The 20,078-nt window shown below is 40.3% G+C and overlaps 1 protein-coding gene across 2 annotated transcripts in view; it reads left to right on the top strand.

The window, feature by feature from the left end:
* clstn2a (calsyntenin 2a) overlaps positions 1–20,078 on the top strand; it is a 132,354-nt gene that overhangs the window by 64,119 nt on the left and 48,157 nt on the right. For both annotated transcript variants that reach the window (XM_063885405.1, XM_063885406.1), the window contains exon 2: positions 2,913–3,035. In XM_063885405.1, the coding sequence (XP_063741475.1) occupies positions 2,913–3,035 (123 nt within the window). The remainder of the gene's footprint in view (positions 1–2,912; positions 3,036–20,078) is intronic.

The following is a 20,078-nucleotide window of genomic DNA, read 5'->3' as shown; positions in this document are numbered from 1 at the left end:
ACCTGTAGCACCATCACAATGTCTTATACGTCCAATATTTTGGTTTGAGACAAAACACCTGCAAAATGACTGACCATCAGCCACAGCTGTACTTTTGTCAGTGCTTAATAGCTAATGTTAACATGAAAGCATCATCTAAGACTGTAAACAAGGTTAACTGTATGCCTGCTAAACATCATCGTTGTCATTTTAGTTTGTTAGCAATTTGTCTGGGCCTCACAGAGCCAATGTGATTGCTAAAGTGTCTTTCGTGGTATATTTCACTTTTCTTCTCATAAATTCATGCTTACCTCTGTTTTCCTTTGATTGCTGTGGCCCAGTACAACAATGTCGAAGATGAATACCCTGAACGCATCTCTAATATTTCATGTCTTGAAAGCCATTTTGGAAATATCCCATTTCTACGGTCTGATGTGTGCTCTTTCTACAAAATAGCTCTCATATTAGACTCCCTTTAAACAGTCACAGCCTTGCTTCCTCAACTGCCACCCTATTTGTTTGGGATAAATGTAAGAACTTGAGCCAAAAATTGAACCTGCCATCCATGAGTAAACTGCACTAGCTGTTGGCTGCTATTAGGCTTGCTGAAGACATCTTTAAATGTAAATGAAACGGTGTGTGAACATGATGTACTAACATATTTACTCTGGCAAGTGCAAGCACAGAGAAATGAAGACTGGGTTAAATAATCCTCATTTTTATTGCCTGTTTTATTGTCACCTCAGCGCTGCAGTCTAATATGGTGTGTGTTTTCAAGAGTCTCTTTATGAGATTGTTTCAGTTCATTTCACGTCTGATTTTGAGTGGAAATTCTTACCAACACAGAAGAGTAAATCCAAAGAAAGCTGCAATTACTGTATAATAATGTAGCTGTAGCTACAATTCACCAGAAAAGTGAGTGTTTTAATGCACTGCCTTTCCTCCATTAAATACTCCAGGTGTGAAGATGCATAAACACCTGTTCAAAGACAAACCTCTGTTCCCCTCTCAGAGCAGATCCTGCTGTAGTGCTCTCTGTTTCCTGCATGAGATGAGACTCCCAGTATGAATAATGTCGTCCCTTGTGGCTCCCTCTCCCTCTCTGAAATCTACTTTGGAAGGAGAGTAGAAATGTAAATTGTTAGTATATTGCACATTGTCGTCTTTTAATAAAACCAATGAAAATGGGCTTATTTCCAGTTGACACAACTTCCTAAGTTGATGTAATTTCTTTCATTCACAATGTTTTCTCATTGCTTTAAAAAATGTGTTTTTCTTTTTCTGAAACAAGTTCACTATTTATTTATTTTACTTTGACCTCAGCTGTCTCAGCTCAGTATGGTGACAAGGGGGGGAGAAAATGGAACAGTGGGACAAAACAACTGAAATGTGTCCAAACAGATGAAAAGCTGTGAATGTTTTAGGAACAGTTTGATGCATTTTAAATCTCTGCCAGCTGGACATGTCATTTGCTCATTGGCATGAGACAAAGCGTTCCTCTTCAGTGGATTGAAAGGTCAAGTTGACATCCCAGGTCCCTGCAGTGAGTCCTCTACACTAGGGATGTGTGTGTGTGTGTGTGTGTGTGTGTGTGTGTGTGTGTGTGTGTGTGTGTGTGTGTGTGTGTGTGTGTGTGTGTGTGTGTGTGTGTGTGTGTGTGTGTGTGTGTGTGTGTGTGTGTGTGTGTGTGTGTGTGTGTGTACACAAAATGCACATAACCATTCTTGCATCCTGTCCGAGCCTTTTTATCTTTATGAGGCCCTACTGTGAGAACAAAAAGGAAGTGTGATGACATTTAATTTACAGTGTGACAGTGTGATGGTGATCCGTGCTGGTTGAATTCTCCATGTTGTAGCACTGTAGTGAGAACAGGAAACACAAGAATGCAGAAAGAGGATGATTGTGTTTTTTACCTCCATCTTCCTCAAGCTCAACCCAGAGTCTGATGTGGTTTCTTTAAGTAATAATTAATATCACAGCTCAAATTTCTCCCAAAAAATAAGTGTTTATAGGTCTTTATAGATTGCCTTGTCTGCTGCTTTTCCAAGCTAATTCAAGGTATTAGAAGTGTTAAAGCTTTGCTGCAAAGACCTTATTCAGTCCTTGTCTGTGATGAGCACAACAGGAATTGTAGCCATTAGTGAGGAGACTGCTGTCTTTATGCACCCGAGGCCAACAGGGAGGCATGAGAGTGAATACAGTCCATACAATGTTTGTAGTGATGTTGAAGTATTCTTTATTCACATTTCTTTCTGAAAACTTTAGAATTGTTTTGTTTGTGTTCTCTAAAAAAGCCCTTTAGAGAAAGTATTTTTGAAAGTCCTTCAATCATAGATGTAACGCAGCGTACACACGGTTCCGTTGCATTGACGCTTGCCGGAGGACGTGTCTGGCGCTTTTGGTTAACGCGACCAACAACCAATCACGTTAATCTCCCGCCCCGGACACACATACACGCGGTTTGATTGGCTAGCGCCTGTGCTGGCATATTTGCATACGTGGGTTTGATTGGCTTGCGCTTCCTTCAACGCTTGAAAAGTTGAACTTTCCTCAACTTTCACCGTGAGCAACGGAGCCAAAGCGTAGCAACGGAACCACAATGCAGTTCGGCAAAACTTGCCGTCACCCCATTCAAAGTGAATGGGAAGGTGCGTCAAGCGTCAACGCAACGGAACCGTGTGGACGGGCCGTAAGGCTATTGACTTCAATAATTTGATTCCCCAACCTTTGGAGTCCTCCTGTCGCCTGTTAATCCCTTAAAAGATCACAAACCACATACACTTTTTATAATAAAGTCTGTGGTTTTCTTGATATCTGTCATTCTGAGCTCGCTCAAAGTGACTCAGCACATACAGTAACAAACAAAGGCTATATAGAAACAGTTCTTCTGATAACGCTGTAAACTAAAATGTGTGTTTCTTCCTCTCCCACAGTCAACAAGCACAAGCCGTGGATAGAAACATCGTACCATGGCGTGATCACAGAGAACATGGACACGGTGCTGCTGGACCCTCCGCTGGTGGCTCTAGACAAGGATGCCCCGGTCCCCTATGCTGGTAGGAAAAAAAAAATCTTACAAAAAGATCAGTATCCAAACACATTTTGAGAGTCTAACACAACAGTACACACATCCTCCCACAAGTATGTCATCTCTCACACACACCTCGGCACCGAGTCGAGGACGCTTCAGTACAGTGTGCAGGAAACTGTGGCAACTTCACACCATCCCACGAAAACAGATGATCCAACAGTTGTCTGTACTCACCGTTTGTCATGGAGACTGAATCCCATTTATCACCCTTAGCAGTGCGAAACAAATGCTTCTTCTTCCTTTTTTTCAAGAACACTTTCTCCATGTTTTAATTCCTCAATGACTACAAAACACAGGGCTGATGTAGGAGGGTTAATGAATTTTCTTCACAAGCTTTTGTTCCTGTATTGGATCACTATGTTTAATTGTGTTTACTGCACACAGATATGATAAGCTGTTGGGAATCTACACAGTTGCTGCACCACAAGTATATGTTAGCATTTTGACGTTCTCAATAATAACAAACTACATAAAAATAAACCCTTCAAACTTAAGAGCCGCTCTTTTATATAAAGCTTATGCAAAGGATTTGAAGGAGTACAAATTCCCACAGCAGCAGCTTTGATCCGGAGGGAGGAACGATTCAAACTCACTGAGGTTTATGAAGATGCATTTATTTTCATTACCTTGTCAGGTCTCAAGTTGAGATACATCTTCTTCACTTCTCCTGGCAGGGATCCATTGGCAGTGGCTGCTAATTGAAGCCATGAGTCATCCTTTTCCTTGCTGCTAATTTGCCCCATTTAACCAGACCAACAGATTGTTCTCAAGAGGGGAAGAATTTATTCCTGAGCCTTGTCAGCATCATGACAATGTTCATTTTCTAGCCTAAATCTTAATCTGACACTGGAGCAGTTTTACAAGCCTTGTCTTATGATATTTAACAGTTACAAAGCTGTTTTCAGTTAAAAACAATTACACCACACAAGAGGTATAACCCAGCCTGTGTATTTCAATGATGTAGCACTTTGCTTTGGTTTTAAACACAGCATCATTTATTCATTAATTAATGTTCTGACTTCATAAATGAGTTTCTTAAATTGTGTAACTCTTTAAAAATGTATTACATCGCATAAATAGCATCATAAATAATAGCAGCGGGCCTTGGGATGTAATCAGAGCAGTTTGAATGGTAGTATTAAATGTAATAATGGCCTGCATTCACTGAATGTTTGGTAACTGAGAACTCCTTGAGATGTCCATGAAAACAACTAAAAGATCCATTGTACCAACATAAATATGACACAGAGCACATAATGGCATCCATTAAACCAGGCCCTGGGAGCGTAGTAGTGACTCAACCGTCACAGAACAGGTACACATTTATTAACAAACAGTATGACATCTATATTAATCTCATCTCCAGATGATTGTTTTTGGTGCTGATTATGTTGGCTAACAAGAGCAGGAATCTGACAGCCGTCGTGCAGGTACAACAGAGCTTAGAGAAACAGGAAGGGGAGAGATATTCTAATTGGACAAAGTATTCTGAGACTCAAAGGCAAACGAAGAGAGTTTTTTGGCAGCTAACGCTTAACAGCTCATTATGGCGAAATGGCTCCCATTAATCCCAGCGCTGACAACCATGAAAAACTGATACTCAGCTTTTTTTTCTCCCTCTGTTTTTCCTTTACTGTGTGTGTTTTTGTTCTAATGACACAGTCATAAATTTGTGTTTTCTTCAATGTTACGTGTGAGCTGTTCTGTAAATAATGGGTATACACAGCTGACCTTGAGAAGCAGGATACAGACTGAATGCACTGTAGGGGCACTTTCATTCTGCCGATATTTTCTGCTTTTAGCAACCCTATAATGTTCACATACTGTACATTGTAACCCAACTGCTGAGCCATATTTAGATTTACTGTTTATGAAGTTTTAATGATCCTTGGGAAGGGTTCAGGAAGATTTAGCTATACATAACATAGCAAAATGTACAGAATATATTATGCAGAAATAGAAACTTAATTCATGTTTTATTCAAATCATAAAAGGAGAGATGGTGGAGATAAACCTCAGCGACATTGTTCCTCCGTAATCGAGCAGTACTGACTTAAAGTAATTTACAGTTCGGAGCTTTGCCTAGCAACATCCTCTGCTACACAGTGAAGGTTTAATGGTGCTGCAGCGAGCAGCGCGACAAAAGAGGAAATTCATTTTGATTGTGTTTCTCCATGATTAACACTTGCTGTGTTGACTTGAGAAGGTCAAACTGGGTGAAATATGGCCTGAGAGAAAAAAAAGGCAGCGCTGGGCCCTGGCTGCTGACTGGTGATATTTCTCTCTTTGTTTTTCATTGCATTCAGTTTAATGAATGAGTCCCATACAATTGCTACCAAGGAGACTCTGAAAAAATGACCATCAAAAGAGCAGCTCGGTCCCAATTTATCTCCCTTTGCAATTGTCTACTACTGCAGCTCTGCTTGTGTTTTGCACACACTCACACAAACCTTCTCTTCTTCTTGGAGTCCAACTATTCTCTCAAATCTTTATCTCAATCTCTGGCTCTGTTTGTGTCTTTCTCTCGCCACAATGCCACTTTCCTTCTTCCCCAGCCCAACTGTCTTTTCTCTTATCCTCTATCTGGACACATTGCTCCTAGCGAGCCCATACACACGCAGTCACTTGTGCCTTACAGACACTCTCATCAATCCTGGTTTTGTTTTACTGCAAAAAGGAGTAGGCTGTCCTTCTGGCTCCACATTAATTGCAGTGTGGGAACATGGACCAGGATTGTTAAGTAGTTGCTTCTTTCTACTTTTACCTCTCCTCCTCATTTATTTCCTCTCCCATCCACTAGCCTTCCATCACCAATTCCTCTCCGGATTAATGTCCCCTCATCTTCACTTCTTACCCCCCTCTCACCTTTTTACCTATATATTCCTTTTCTTCTCCTTCCTGTCTTGCCCTCTCCTGCGGTATCACATTTCACTTTGATGTAAACTGCCCACAGAGGGCCGAACTTCAACATTATACGCTGAGACAGGCGTCCTGGAGATAAATTGTTATTACCCCTTGCTATGATGCTGCCTTCTATTCTTCTCTATGAACCCCCCCTCCTCAACACCTCCCTTGGAGCAGAGGTGTGTGGGTCCAGGAGTATGTGCTGATCGAGCGTTCTCAATCAAATTAGCATGAGGAATGGTGGCAGTGGACTCAAGGGTGCTGCCAGGCAGGCAGGCGCTTTCATTTGCTTATTCTTTATCTCGAGGCCGCAGTCAACAGGCACAGATTCTCCCCATTCATCATGGCACCAGAGTAATGTGTTATGGTATATTGTTTCCTCTGCAGAACTCACACGGGGTACAGGAACAAAAGTAGTTGAAAAAATATAAAGGGAAACCGAGAATGGATAGCTGAGAAGAAAAAGTGGTGCTGACAGATGGACAATGGAAATGAAAGAGGGTCATCACAGGCGGCTGCCATGGAAAACATTATTTACTTTCCCATTGGGTTTTACATTGTTGGGGTACATGTAACGTACGTTTGTGTAAAGTCTATTTGTCAGTATTTTTTTACTAAAAGCTTGTGTCTTTAATATTCTTGAACTTGTGTTTTGAATGTGTGATGCTTTGTTGATACACTGTGTGAACTTTAGCTCATCAACATTTTATCAGCCATTTTATATCATGATAAGAACTGATGAATTATGTATGCACAGTAGCTGCATTGTGTATAGAGATAACCATCAGTCCAGCAACACAATTTTCACACAGGCTGCCACAAAACTGGGCTCAGACCCGTCCAATACCCAATCAATGCACTAACACACATATGATGAAGAAATTACAGGCTGCAGCTATGAAACGTGAAAGCTATTTCGTGCCCAGTTTAGACAGCTGTATTGATTTAGAATTGAGCGACACTTGTGAAATGGCTGAAATACCACTGCTCTAAGTTCAACTTATTAAACTTCTTTTATTTAACTATACATCATTAAACTTCCTTCGTTTTCATGAAATGGAAATTGTATAAAACACACATTCCAATCAACAATCTTTACCTTTTTGAGCGATATGCATTTTTGTGATGCAATATATCCAAACTTTGTTCAAACAGACTTTACTCAGACTGAGAGAAAGCAGCTTTCCCATTCATTAAAATGGGGTCAGTTGATGATGATCTGGTGAAAAAGTAAAAAATGCCTTCTAATTTAAAATTATTTTCAACTAAAAAGGATTTTCTCAATACTCCAGTTCCCGCGTCACAATGCTAATCTTTCTTCGGTTAGAAAATATTTATATAAATATTATTGCTTCAATTGATCTACTGTGTTAAAGATGCCCACACATATTCCACATTATGAGATACTTGGCTAAGAAAAACAACACAAATTAATGTGATTTACATCAGTGTCAGTCCTCCCTTTTTCTTTTAATGAGCATCAAAATCTATTTATTGCTTGTAGTATGATTATGGAAAACATAGGTCCTTATTATCATAAGTTCAAAGCCAGTGTTGAGCAAGACTTTTGTAATGAAATGCATCCTGTTTGGAGGATCTGAGCCTGCATTATTCACAATACCTGAGACGTTAATAAGTCAAAATGATGGATGGTTGAATAATTTCGATTGAAAGGTTTGGTTTCCCTGCCAATCCGTCAGGAACAATCGCATCCCTTTTTTTGCCGGTCGCTAGATGAAGACACAAACAAGAAGTAGTTCATAGCTCTCCAAAACTTGTTCTAAAGCTGCTAGGTGTAGAAGAGGTATACAGAAACAGAATGATGGTATATTATAACCATCTAAACATAGAGACGGGACATTAAGAATAAAATGAAAATATAAGAAATAAGAGAAACTAACTCCTTAATTAATTTACAGTACACCTTTTCCACAGATAATTGCTATAGTGGTGGCTGTGTTGTTGTTAGGCATCTTCACATCCTAACAATAGTGGGTTTCTCTTTGCCAAATCCCAATCTACCTACTGTGACTACCTGAGAGTGAAACTGCACCAAGGTGACAAAAGCAGAGGTGCTAATTAAACCCAGAGAAGCAGCAGCTAGATGACACACTTCAAAGTTGTTGTGGCAAAAGAGGGAGCAGAACAGGGAGGGTGAGACACAAATACAGGTAGAAAAAAGGGATAACAGACAGTGACAAAGTTAGAGGCAGGAAATAAGGAAGTGTGTGTGTGTGTGTGTGTGTGTGTGTGTGTGTGTGTGTGTGTGTGTGAGAGACATAAAGAGGGGGAATAGAAAAGCATGATATGATGGATCATCAAAGGATAAGCGAGCATTGAATGGACAGTCTGATCAAACGGTGCAGGTGTCTGTCTGTCTGCCCCGAAGGTGCAGAAACACACCACCTCGCCTGCCTCTCTCTCTCTCTCTGTCTCTCTGCCCTCTTTGCCTTTGTGTAGCTGTTAAATTTCTGCAGTGGGTACTTAGTCGTTAGGTAATAGTGAGGCAAGTCTGCAACACAAAGAGGTTGAAGAACATCAAAGATCCTGTACGCTCTTCAGAGGGCTGACACACACCTGAGAACCGGATTTCTCTCTGCTGCAGTGAGTCGACTTGCATGAAATTCTTATTGTATTTTGTCTGCATCTTGTCTAGTGATGAATGATACATGAAGTAATATCCCCCAAATAGAATATTAAAGCATATTTGTATATTTATCTATTGTATCTTCTCAGCATCAACGTGTGAGTACAAGGTGGTAAAAAAAGTGGTACCAGTTTATATTTGGTATGGGGTTCTTTATTATTATTATTTATTTTTTTACCATAAATCCTCAAACCTTAATGCTATTGACACAAAGGTCAAGATGAAAACAACACTTTAAACAAAAATATGTCATGCCTTGAAAGTGTCCACTGTGATTTTGAGGTTGTTTTACAGTTTTGTCTCTCACAGCATCTCCCTCCCTCCATTTTTTTTGTTCAGAGCAGGACACGGGCTCTCAGTGAACTGTCAGTGTGTTTATCGATGTCTCCTCCCTGCCTTAGGACATGAGGTTCAGCTCTACGCCTCCACAAACATCTCTCTGTGTTTGCTCCCAGCAGGACAGATGCATCCCCCTTTTTTCTCTCCATCAGCCCTCTCAATCCCTCTTCTGGTTTCCTCTCTCCTCATCTCTCTCTCGCTCCCCTCCACCTTGATCACAGTGAATCATCATTTAAGCCTCTCTGCAGCGTCACATGCCTGAGTCGATGACCTCCTTTCATTAGAAACCAGGAAGATACCGTGCTTGTCACTTTTTATTTATTCTGCTCACCTTGTGTCTGACCTGCATTTTGGCCCCCATGATGGTCAGCTAGCCAGTCTGGCTTACTGGGGGTCTGTTGTTTGTACATAAGGAGCTTTTCAAGCTTTAAAAAAAGGTATTCTGATCAAACAATAGAAGTAGAAGGTTACCAAAACTCCTTTAAAATATTTAATTTCCAAGAGTAAAATGTCAACAGAACTGAATATAATTAATCACTATTCCTCATGGTAGTGATTTTTTTTAAATCTCAAATCTCTCCAATATTTAAGCAAGTCCTCATTTTTATTCAGCTTTCTGAGGTTTTGAGAGAAAACGTAGCAAATGAATAAACAATGTATACTACCTACGTTATGTTTTGAACTGGTGCTGCAGTGTTCAATTAATTGATCTGTTCAGGTCAATGGGATTCTCAAAAGCCTTAATAGCATGTGGCTGACGGTATTTGAATGTAGCCAAGGTTTAAGACAATGTTTCAAAGACAGGAACGTTGCTGTTCTCCTCAACTACTCCAGCTCCTGTTGCAGGCAGCTCACATTTTTACTGTTTATTTATGGGATGCGATTTCACAGCTCATCCTCATTAAAATTGGATTTGAAACAAAGAACAGTATAACTCTGTCACTAACACTACAACATTTTAAATCTTTTACCAATTAAACAAGTGAAGATGTCAATCCTTTTAAAGTCTGAGCTAAAACCTATTATAAGGCGACTTATTGAGATTTTCACTCACTCACTAAACAATTTGTGGCCGCTTGGACTGCAGGTTTGGTATTTGTTATTTGTCCAAGTCTTTTTATGCTTGTAGACTGCTTCAATAAAGGTTGAAGTTGTTTGTCTAGCTTGTAGCTTTGGTTGTCAACACAGTGTAACGGCTTAGACTTAATCATCCTTTTAGAATCTGTGTTGAACTGTACTGTATGTCTCACACAGGGTTATTTAAGGTTTTATTCTTCAGTGTTGCAAATGACAGATGGACTATATGACCTTAATTTAATTCTGTTACAATGCCATCTTGTATTCTGCATTATTGAGTAGGTACTCTCAGCTGAGGCTGATTGCATCCTTGTCTTGTTTGTGAAACTACAGCATATATGCAACAAGGCAATTTAAACACCAAGAGGGAAGTTGTTCTCACAAATATCTACTTTGTTTTTTATATAATAGATACATGTAATTATCCAAATGGCTGTCTCAGGATGTGGGTAACTTCTCCAAAATAACCTGCATAATGAAAAGTTTCAAATAACAAAGCAAGCCTTTTCCAGTTTCTTAAAAGATACTGTACACTCACAATTTGGCATCGTTTTCTGAATCCCATTTATATGATGAAAATCACCTCTCCGCTGTTGAGTCGGGCTAATTGGGTCCATATAAGATGGTCAGAGTAATTACTTGTCCAGTAACGCTCCACTGAGCTCTGTCATCAATGCATTGTCAAGTTGCTCACAGCATCAAACCACCTCTTAGCCTCTGATTGATTTTGCCGAGGACAGAGTCCCTTCCCTTATCACCCCCTGTTTTCTATTCTGCATTGAATCTGTCTCTTCCTTGACACCTTGTGATAATTTTCAATTTATTAAATGCTCCTTTCCTCTTTTATGTGTGTTCACTCGTAATGAGCTAATAATAATAGTACATTTATTTTAGAGGCACCTTTCAAAAGCTTTCAAAGTCTAAAGACAGGCTTAAAAAAAGTAAGGAAGGACAATAACAAGCAACATGTAGGGAAACAAGGGACATGTGGCACTACATTAAGTAGGCTGATCTGTCCAACCGTCGGATATGTGGGGGCAGAGAATTCCAGAGTCTTGGAGCAGTGCAGGTAAAAGCCATAGGTATGGGGTGGGGACATGTACTAAACCAGCAGAGGATGAGAGGAGGGAGCGATAGAGGGGGTGTACTCCTGAAGGAGGTCAGCCAGATAGGTAGGGGCCAGGTTGTGAAGGGCTTTGCATGTGAGCAGGAGGCTGTTGCAGTCAATCCGGTATTGTACGGGGAGCCAGTGCAGTTGGATGAGGATGGGGCTGGGGCAGCCTAAAAACTGACCTCCATTTATTTTAGCATGTTTCAACAGTCTTACAAATATAGTGTTCATAAAACAATTGCTTGCTAAATTGCTAAGAACCATAACATTTCCCCTGTACACTTTATATGTGTAGGCACAAATAAAACAGCAGCTAAGGGGGGCGATGCTTGTAATAGTTAGTTTGTTTTAAATATAATATGCTGTATCAACGTGTGGATATACATAACTGTGCTAGCTTTACCCAGCATTGTTAATACATGTGTTGACAACGGTGAAAAACATGTGGCTCTGTTGCTGGTTGTAGGAAACAGACAGGAAGTGGAAAATAGAGCGGTATTGGGACGTGCTACCTCTTTGTTTTTTTTTCATCTAAATGATGGTCGAAAGAACATGCTCGTCAAGGATAGAGCACTGACCCATGGTCCTGATGTGAGCTGGAATTACTTAATGAAATGTGCAGTGAATGGCGGCTGAAACTAATCCAGTAATTCTCTGTGTTCTCTCGCGTTGACAGTGGGTTGACAGGGCTTCAGTTTCCTGACAGGCCAATTAGACAGCAATTTGCATATCTTCCTCGCTCCATTTGCCTTGTTCATGTGAGCATAAAATAGGATAATCTGACTTTTGGACCTGTGGACAACACAAGGCACACAGACTAACTTAATCCATGACCTCTCCACTTTTCTAACTCTAGCCAATCTCTCTTTCATGTACCTGTTGTTCTGTCACCTTTCCCCCATCCTTTATCTCCTATTAATCTTAACCTTTTAAAACTTTCACCTTGCTCTCTTATCTCATTCAGGGCATCATCCAATTTACAGAAAGTAAACAGAAAGACAGCGCTCCCTGACTGAGGTTAATTGAAGATGTTGATGTGTTTTTATCTTCCATGAAACCTTTCAGTTTTTCTTTATATTATATTTCCTCTGTACGTTATATAGCAAACTAACCAAGACATTTGCTAGGAGTTGATGTTGATGGTTGTGGTTTGAAAACAGCCAATCTTTACTTTAAAAATATGTTATAAATAAGTCTAATGCATCTTAGTCACCTATTTAACAAATCACTCTCCATATGGTATGGATAATAAAATGACCTTGGTGGTCTGTGCCAATATTCGGCAATACTTGTCAATGCAATGAACATTTTTGACTTTAAATAGAGTACTGTCCATATATTATTTCAATGTGCCGAGAGTTTATATTAGGCTCAATTTATTGGTGGATGCTGTTGCAGTTATGTCATCAAAGTGCATGTAGTAGACTAATTTGAGTGTTCTTTGCCAAAACAGTTACACATAGTGCTTTGTTTTGTTTGGCTTAAAATGACTCACTTAACTAGTAGTTATTTCAATTTCTAAGTGCAGCCCATTAACACTCAGCTGTTAAATGGGCAAAAGAATGTAAATATAACCCCTGTGATAGACAACACAGCTGTAGCCTGATTTATTAAGCACTTAAACTCTATTTACAGTCTAATGATGGACCTTAAGTGATTTGCACAAAAAAACATACTCTTTAGTTGAGTCTCACATTAATTATTCAAGTATGTCCTCATATCATCATTTTAGGAGGTTTGGTTTAATTAATGAAAAAAGTTATTAGTATTTAAGCCAAACTTGAATTTAATAAATGCAAAACAATTCCTATAGGATTTGATTAAGGTTTGTGATCCCATTAAACTGTATGAAACTGTTCAAATGATAAACTATGACTGGGGGTCAAAGACTAGATTTGAAAAATGTGGTTTAAATCTGATGGATGTCTTCCTGTTTTCGATCAAGGTGAAAGAGACAAAAAGCTTTTTATTGAATGATGCTTCAGAGAGACATTGACATTATACTGTGGGTTGGAGAGAGAGACCGGCTCATAGTGAAAGAGAGAGAGAGAGAGAGAGAGAGAGAGAGAGAGAGAGAGAGAGAGAGAGAGAGAGAGAGAGAGAGAGAGAGAGAGAGAGAGAGAGAGAGAGAGAGAGAGAGAGAGAGAGAGAGAGAGAGAGAGAGAGAGAGAGAGAGAGAGAGAGAGAGAGGTTAAATAGGGACCGACAAGTACAAAAGAGACAAAGTGATTCAGCCTGTTTTATTATATTCTTTCTTACTATTTATTTTTTAATAAAGTCTGGAAATTGGGGAAAAGTTACCTATTTAATCTTCATTGTGCTACATGAGCAAAGTTCTGGTTATGAAACCCAAAGTGAATTGGATAACCCTTTTGTTTCTGGGAACAGCACAAACACATTCTGAACAAACGCTAACCCATAATGTTTTCATTGTAGCAACACGTCTCATATACCTGAGTTGTAATTAATGAATCTGGCCAGACTCCTTTGATTACACAGTAACACTTGCACCCGTTCCCCCCGTTCCCCCTGTGTTTTGGCTGCAGGAGGACTGGCAGGATGGACACTCCTGAGGTAGCAAAGGACAAACAAGTTTGAATGGATAAAACCCTTTTCATTGAGCTGTGCTAAAATTTAAAAGTGTATCCTGCTGACCTGTCTTATGTTATTACTGCAGTGTGCAACTCCAATTAGAGTCAAGATGATGCTGCCTTCAAATGGCTAAACATAGTGAAGAAAAGGTTGCCTGTAAAGGCTACTAGCTGGGATAAATTACAGCCCTTATACTAATAACAATTGTAATGTATTCTGCCTAGCTGCCATCGGTGCATGATTGGAATACATTCTTTTCATGTGTCAGCATGTCAGCATTTTTGCAATTAGCTTTTTTTATCCTCCTTTTTCTTGTGTTTAAGTCTTTATTTTTGCTCGTCTCCACATCATTATCTTTTCTCCTTGCCTTTTTATTTGTGGTCTTTTTTTGTGCTCTGATAAATAAAAAAAAAAGCATCTCAGCTTCTCCTAAATGCTCCCAGGTTACTACCAGTCAACTGTTAGATTGCTGCTGTTCAATAAATTAGATTTCATCATCATGGTGCTATCTCCTCCTAATTAAGTGCCCCAAACACACACATTACCTAAAAGCAGAGTGTGTGTCTGGTGGACATGGGTCTCCAGGGTCAAATATTGCAGTGTAATGATTGTAATTGGCTAATTTTCAGCCCATTACCCTATTTTATGTCTCATGCAGCGGGTTGTAATTTAGTGAAAGAGTGATGGCCGGTCTGGCTCGTGGTGATAGATGATAGTTGGCGCAAGCAAAGGGGAGCTCCGTCATTAATAGTGTCTTGGAATGAGCTGTCATGTCAGCAGGCCCACACACGGGGACAGAGTGGAGGGCGAGGCAGGAGAGACTGCCCTTCACGCAAAAAGAAAGATTACAGATTGTGTGCATGCATTCTGAAAGCATTATTAGGATTTAGGCTAAAATGTTCACGTGAATTAATTTATAAATCTACTCAGATTCAAGAAGTTCATAAATGTACATTTCTGCATCCATCGACACAAAGTCAAAAAGTGTAATGAGACCCTTATGTCCAGACTTCTCACTGAAAGGGTGCTTCTTTGGTTTTCTGCAGCATGTAACTGCATTACTTTTATTCTATTCTCCATCGATTATTTCTTTGCTCTGTGGATTTTGCTCACATTTGGCATAGCAATCACAGTGCAAAGCTGGATCACCTCCAAAGTGGCCCTGCAGGATCTGACAGCAAGTGACAGCAAATAAGATTTTTGTGTGTCTTCACCTGCCACTCCACTGCCTTCACTTAGCTATCCGGCACAAAAGGGGAAGAGTGCTCACTTTTCCAGAAGTGCCAAAAGGCGTGAAAGGCAATTTCAAACAAGTGACAGAGTAATGCAGGAGGCCAGTGAGGGCCATCAGTCAAGTGCCGAACAGAACTAAGTCAGAGTTCCAGCTAACGTATACTTGCAGCCACTCTGCACTAGTTGCAAAAGATTGCAGGATGACTACTGTAGCAGGAAATTACTTTTGACAATACAGATATATTGTATAAGGGAGATGTCTGTCTCTGCAAATGCTGGTACAGCTGTGATTCTGAACTACAGTATAGTCTGAGAAAGATGATTGCCTACCATTAGTAGACAGTTACCAGTTGTACTAGTTACCATTTTCCAAGGGGTAAACATTTGTAATGATATTAGTTGCAAGTCAATTTGGATCAAACATCCTTTGAGTGCTTTGCTTCTCAGAAGACAATCGAACAACAGGGGTAAAATGTAATACTTGTTGTAGAGAGGTTTATGGTCATTTTATTTAATAATGAGAGGAATAAATAAAGGTTTAGTTCACTGCAGTCCTGTGCTAATGTGCTTGAAATCTATATGTGCCGTACAGCTATAAAGCATGACGCATTGTGCTCTTCAGCACTGCAGCCGTGGAACCAATTTCCTCTATTATTTGTGTTCTTTCACAGGTTATAATCTAGTTTTACACCTCTGAGAATCTCTTTGTCTCTTTTAATTGCGAGAGAGAGTGAGGAATAAAGGCAAATTGAAAAAAAGAGTAGGAAGAGGGGGAAAAGCAAATCTCTCATATCTGTGTTCCCTTATCTCCCATGGCACAAACTGATGAATGTTGTGTAATACCAAACTCTGCCTGCCCTTTTAAGACCTTTTGTTGACCTTTTTGTGTCATTTAACTCTATCACAAGTGGAGCTGTCGCTACGAGGGGAGATTTTGTCAGCTAGCCATATCCATGGGGGGGGGGGGGGGGGGGTCTCTTGTGTGGTTTAGCAAAAATGAATTCACGAAAAACAAAAAAGGTATCCATCCCCTCAATGAAATCGGCCTGGCTTCAGTCTTTGATGGTTAAAATGGACTCTGGCAGTCGATCTACATTTGAATTGTCTTTTTCATGTCACATCCAGTGTTTACTAAAAGCAGTTTGTTGTTAAATACTTTCAAAGATATAAAGTATTGTTTAACCTTAAGGATTGCAAATGATAAATGCTCAGTATATCAAGATCATGATTTTGTGTCGGGTGCTTTGTGCCTAGAGTATTTCTTTCACTAAATGCTTAAGGACACGCAGTGTTCTCACCTTACCTTGTGAAGGATGTTGTCACAGTAAACATAAGAGAGAAAAGAGTTATGACAGCTCTATGTGTTCCGGATTGAAAGTCATTGGTATTCACATAAGCTCGTCTTTTCCAGTTTCATGGGATGAAATCTGTTGAAATGAATGGAATTATCTCTAAAAACACAATTACATCTTCACATTATCCCTTAGCTGAAGAGCTGACAGATGATTAAACATGACAGCGATGCATGCATGAGCTATCGCCTGCTGTCTGTTATGACAAACATAACTAACATGCAGAGATAAATAGAAATGACAGATTAGGTTATCTTAACCTCCACAGCATATCAAAACTACACTGCTCATTACATCATGGCAAGATGTTGTCTCTGAAATTACCTGATGAATGGTGCATGCGGTCTCCCCCCACAGCCCACACCCCTGCTCAACCACCTGACTGATGGTTGAGTTATGTCGTTTTAATAAGCACGCATTAACATTCAAAAGGCCTCCTGGAGTTCTCAAATGACACCAGAACTCATTGATGTTGTGTTTGCTTTAACCTATGATGTAGTTGAAAGTGAGATAATGTTAAAGTGATTGAGTAGCTAAGTAGGGCACCCAGTTTCTTTCTCAATTTTTTAGAAAGAACATGTTTTTTTCATTCAACTACATTGTCATGTTGTAGGAAGTCTTTTGTGGTGATTTATTGCATTACATGGAGAGATTTTCCAATGTTTTGTTCGTGTTACTGTGTTAGCCATTTAAAATGAGTCATTCAGACAAACACAAACAAACACAACACAACAAGGAAATCATAGTCGTTTATAATTGAAACAAAAAAATTGTCAATTTAATCGACTAAAGGTAGACTGCCTGCTTTCTATAAGTATATACCATAAATAGCCATACTGTTCTTTTATTATTTTTAGCTGAGCTATGCGTCAACATGCAATGGTAACAGTGGTCTCACCTCAGGGACAATGACAATATTGTCTAGAGAGACACGCAACAAATCAACAAACATTGTTAATAACAGATAATCATGTCAGTATGGTTGGACGTTACTAGCCACACAGCTAATGCCTACGAGCCAATATGTACCTTCAGTGCTCTGCCTGGACTCACACTAAATGTTTAGACCTGCACTGGAGCAACAATTTGTGTTTTTCTCGGTTTCATTTATATAGTTTATTGCAAATGTGTATGCTTTTCACAGCATGAAGCATGCACATTTATATCGTGCATCAATCAGAAATGTGTGTGTGTGAGTTCATACACGTTTGGTTGTCTATGTGCAGTGAAGCCTTTTCAGGTCAGATATTGTGTGTGTGTGTGTGTGTGTGTGTGTGTGTGTGTGTGTGTGTGTGTGTGTGTGTGTGTGTGTGTGTGTGTGTGTGTGTGTGTGTGTGTGTGTGTGTGTGTGTGTGTGTGTGGGTGGTATGTGAGTTTTTCTGTTACTAACCAGTGGGCCGTATCCTTCTCTTCTCAGTGAGCGGCTGAGCTGACAGAGGTCATATTCAGAGACTCTGTGACATTTACAGCTCAGAGGCTTTTGGAGACTCCCCGCTGTACCTGGCAGTTTGTGATTATCTCAGAACCAACCATGCCAGGCAGCGGCCAAACGCACGGGTGTTCAAAATGAGGGAAGAAGAGAATCACTGTGATATGCATGTCTCTGAGGGGAGGAGAGGGGAGGGGGTTTTCAGCTGAACAGATAATGGGAAGCTGATGTTAGGTATGAAATGGACTAGGAGAGCAGAGAATGGTCAAAGTGGGGTTATGTTAATGACATGCATAGCTTTTTCCTGTCATAATTACAAATGTAGCCGCAGGCAACAAGCAAGACCTGAAACAGACACATTCCTGCTGTTGTCATTCCTCTGCACCTGGGATAACAGAGCCTGGACGCCTAATGTTTTCGGGTTGTCTGTTGCTCTGTACATGTCTGCCCATCCCACTCTCAACAACATGTTATCTAAGACATGCCTGAGGGAATTTCTTCATATTTGGCACGAATATGGATGAATTTATTAGGAGGAGGAGGATGTGTGTTGTCAATAAATGAAAACTCACCTTTTCTGCTTTTATTTTGTAAATTAATGTTGTGTTTTACATATTTTAAGTGTGTTGTTTTAATTATCATTTTATGAATTTTACCTCTGTAAAGTGTTTTTGAGTAAAAAAAAAAAAAAGGTGCTCTATAAATAATATGAATAATAATAATAATAATAATAATAATAATTTATTATTATTATTATTATCATTAGCAGGTCACCGTTTTGAGGAAAACATTAGTTACAGTAGTTTATAATAAAGTGATTTATATTAGTTTAAACCTGCATGATTTTTGGATGATGAAGTTTAAGACTTTTGTGATCCTTAATTGCTACCTAATCCAGTTCAATACAAACTGCAAATACCTGAGATAGAATATTAAAAACACATCTGTATCAGCACATTAACATTTGTGTCTTGATTACGATGAGATTTATTATTGAAATATATGTCCCAGGATTAATTATAATAACTTTTATTAACCACAAGAGTACATTTTAGCATGCTAGCGTTCTATCCCCATGACTTTACACAGTATTAGTGTAGTTCCTTTTCTCAGACGTACACTACAACATAATGTTTTCAGCAGCTCCAAATATGTCACACTTTCTTTTTTGTGTGTGGATTTTAATACATGTGCATGTGTCTATGAGAGCACTTTCACACATACTTCCCCAAACTGTAAAAGTCGCCTTCCTCAAGGAGCTATCTCACTGTCAAGTGGTGACCCTTGGAGAGCGGCAAACTGTCAGCTACTGTGAGCAGCAGGCGACTGAGGAACAGAGGAGAGGGGAGGAAGGTGAAAAAGAGGGTAAAAACAAGAGTGGGTGAGGCGTGTCAGTGGTGAGGGAGAGCAAGGTTGAGCGGTGCTGATGTTGAGAGCTGAACAATGGCTAACCCCGAAATCTGCTACAGAGGAAGGGAGAAGAAACATGGAGAGGCAAAGGTGAGGGAGTGGAGGGGGAAGCACACGACTCTAGAGGATGGTGGTGTGATATTTAAACCTGTCTTAGTTATCTCACACCCTGTAGTTATCACTCTATATCCTTCCTCCTCCTTTATCTCCCCCGTAGCTTCTCCTCTCCTCTCAATCACTTTTTAATTCACTCCTCTGTATCCTTTTGACCCTTTCTGTACTACATGTCAGCAATATTCCCCAGAGTGCTCATATCTCTGTTGGTCTTCTCCGTTTGGGGCTGGTTTATTATCCCTATTGTACTTGCACAGGCTGGTATTTCTATTGTTTAATTCTGGTAAATTGAAAAGCCTTTCCTAGAACCAGCACCTAATCGTAGTGGAGAGGTTTGTGTGCCCCGATGAACCTGGGGGCTGTGTTGTCTGGAACCTTGTGTTCATGGTAGGGTCTCCCATGGCAAATTGGTCTCAGGTAAGGGGCCAGACTAAGATTGGTTCAAAAGACCTCATGAAATACAAACTTGAAAGCGAGGATACCCGGCCCGGAGGAAGCCCGAGGTCCCCTTCTGGAGCCAGGCCCAGAAGGAGGACTCGTCTGCGAGCATCTGGTGGCTGGGCTTGCCACGGAGCCCGGCTGGGCACAGCCCGACAGCAACGTGGGCAACACCTCTGCTTCCCTGTCCCGCGGGCCCACCACCTACGGGAAACAGTGATGGGGTCGGGTGCACTGCCAGAAGGGTGGCAGTGAAAGCAGAGGGTCTCGACCAGGCCCGGGCGACAGAATCTGGTTTTGGGGACTTGGGACGTCACCTCTCTGGGGGGGAAGGAGTCGGAGCTTGTGCGGTAGATGAAGCG

This window comes from Eleginops maclovinus, chromosome 6 (genome assembly GCF_036324505.1).
Source record: "Eleginops maclovinus isolate JMC-PN-2008 ecotype Puerto Natales chromosome 6, JC_Emac_rtc_rv5, whole genome shotgun sequence".
Classification (NCBI taxonomy): domain Eukaryota; kingdom Metazoa; phylum Chordata; class Actinopteri; order Perciformes; family Eleginopidae; genus Eleginops; species Eleginops maclovinus.
The sequence above is the reverse complement of the archived record's forward strand: the minus strand, read 5'-3'. Positions and strand labels throughout refer to the sequence as shown.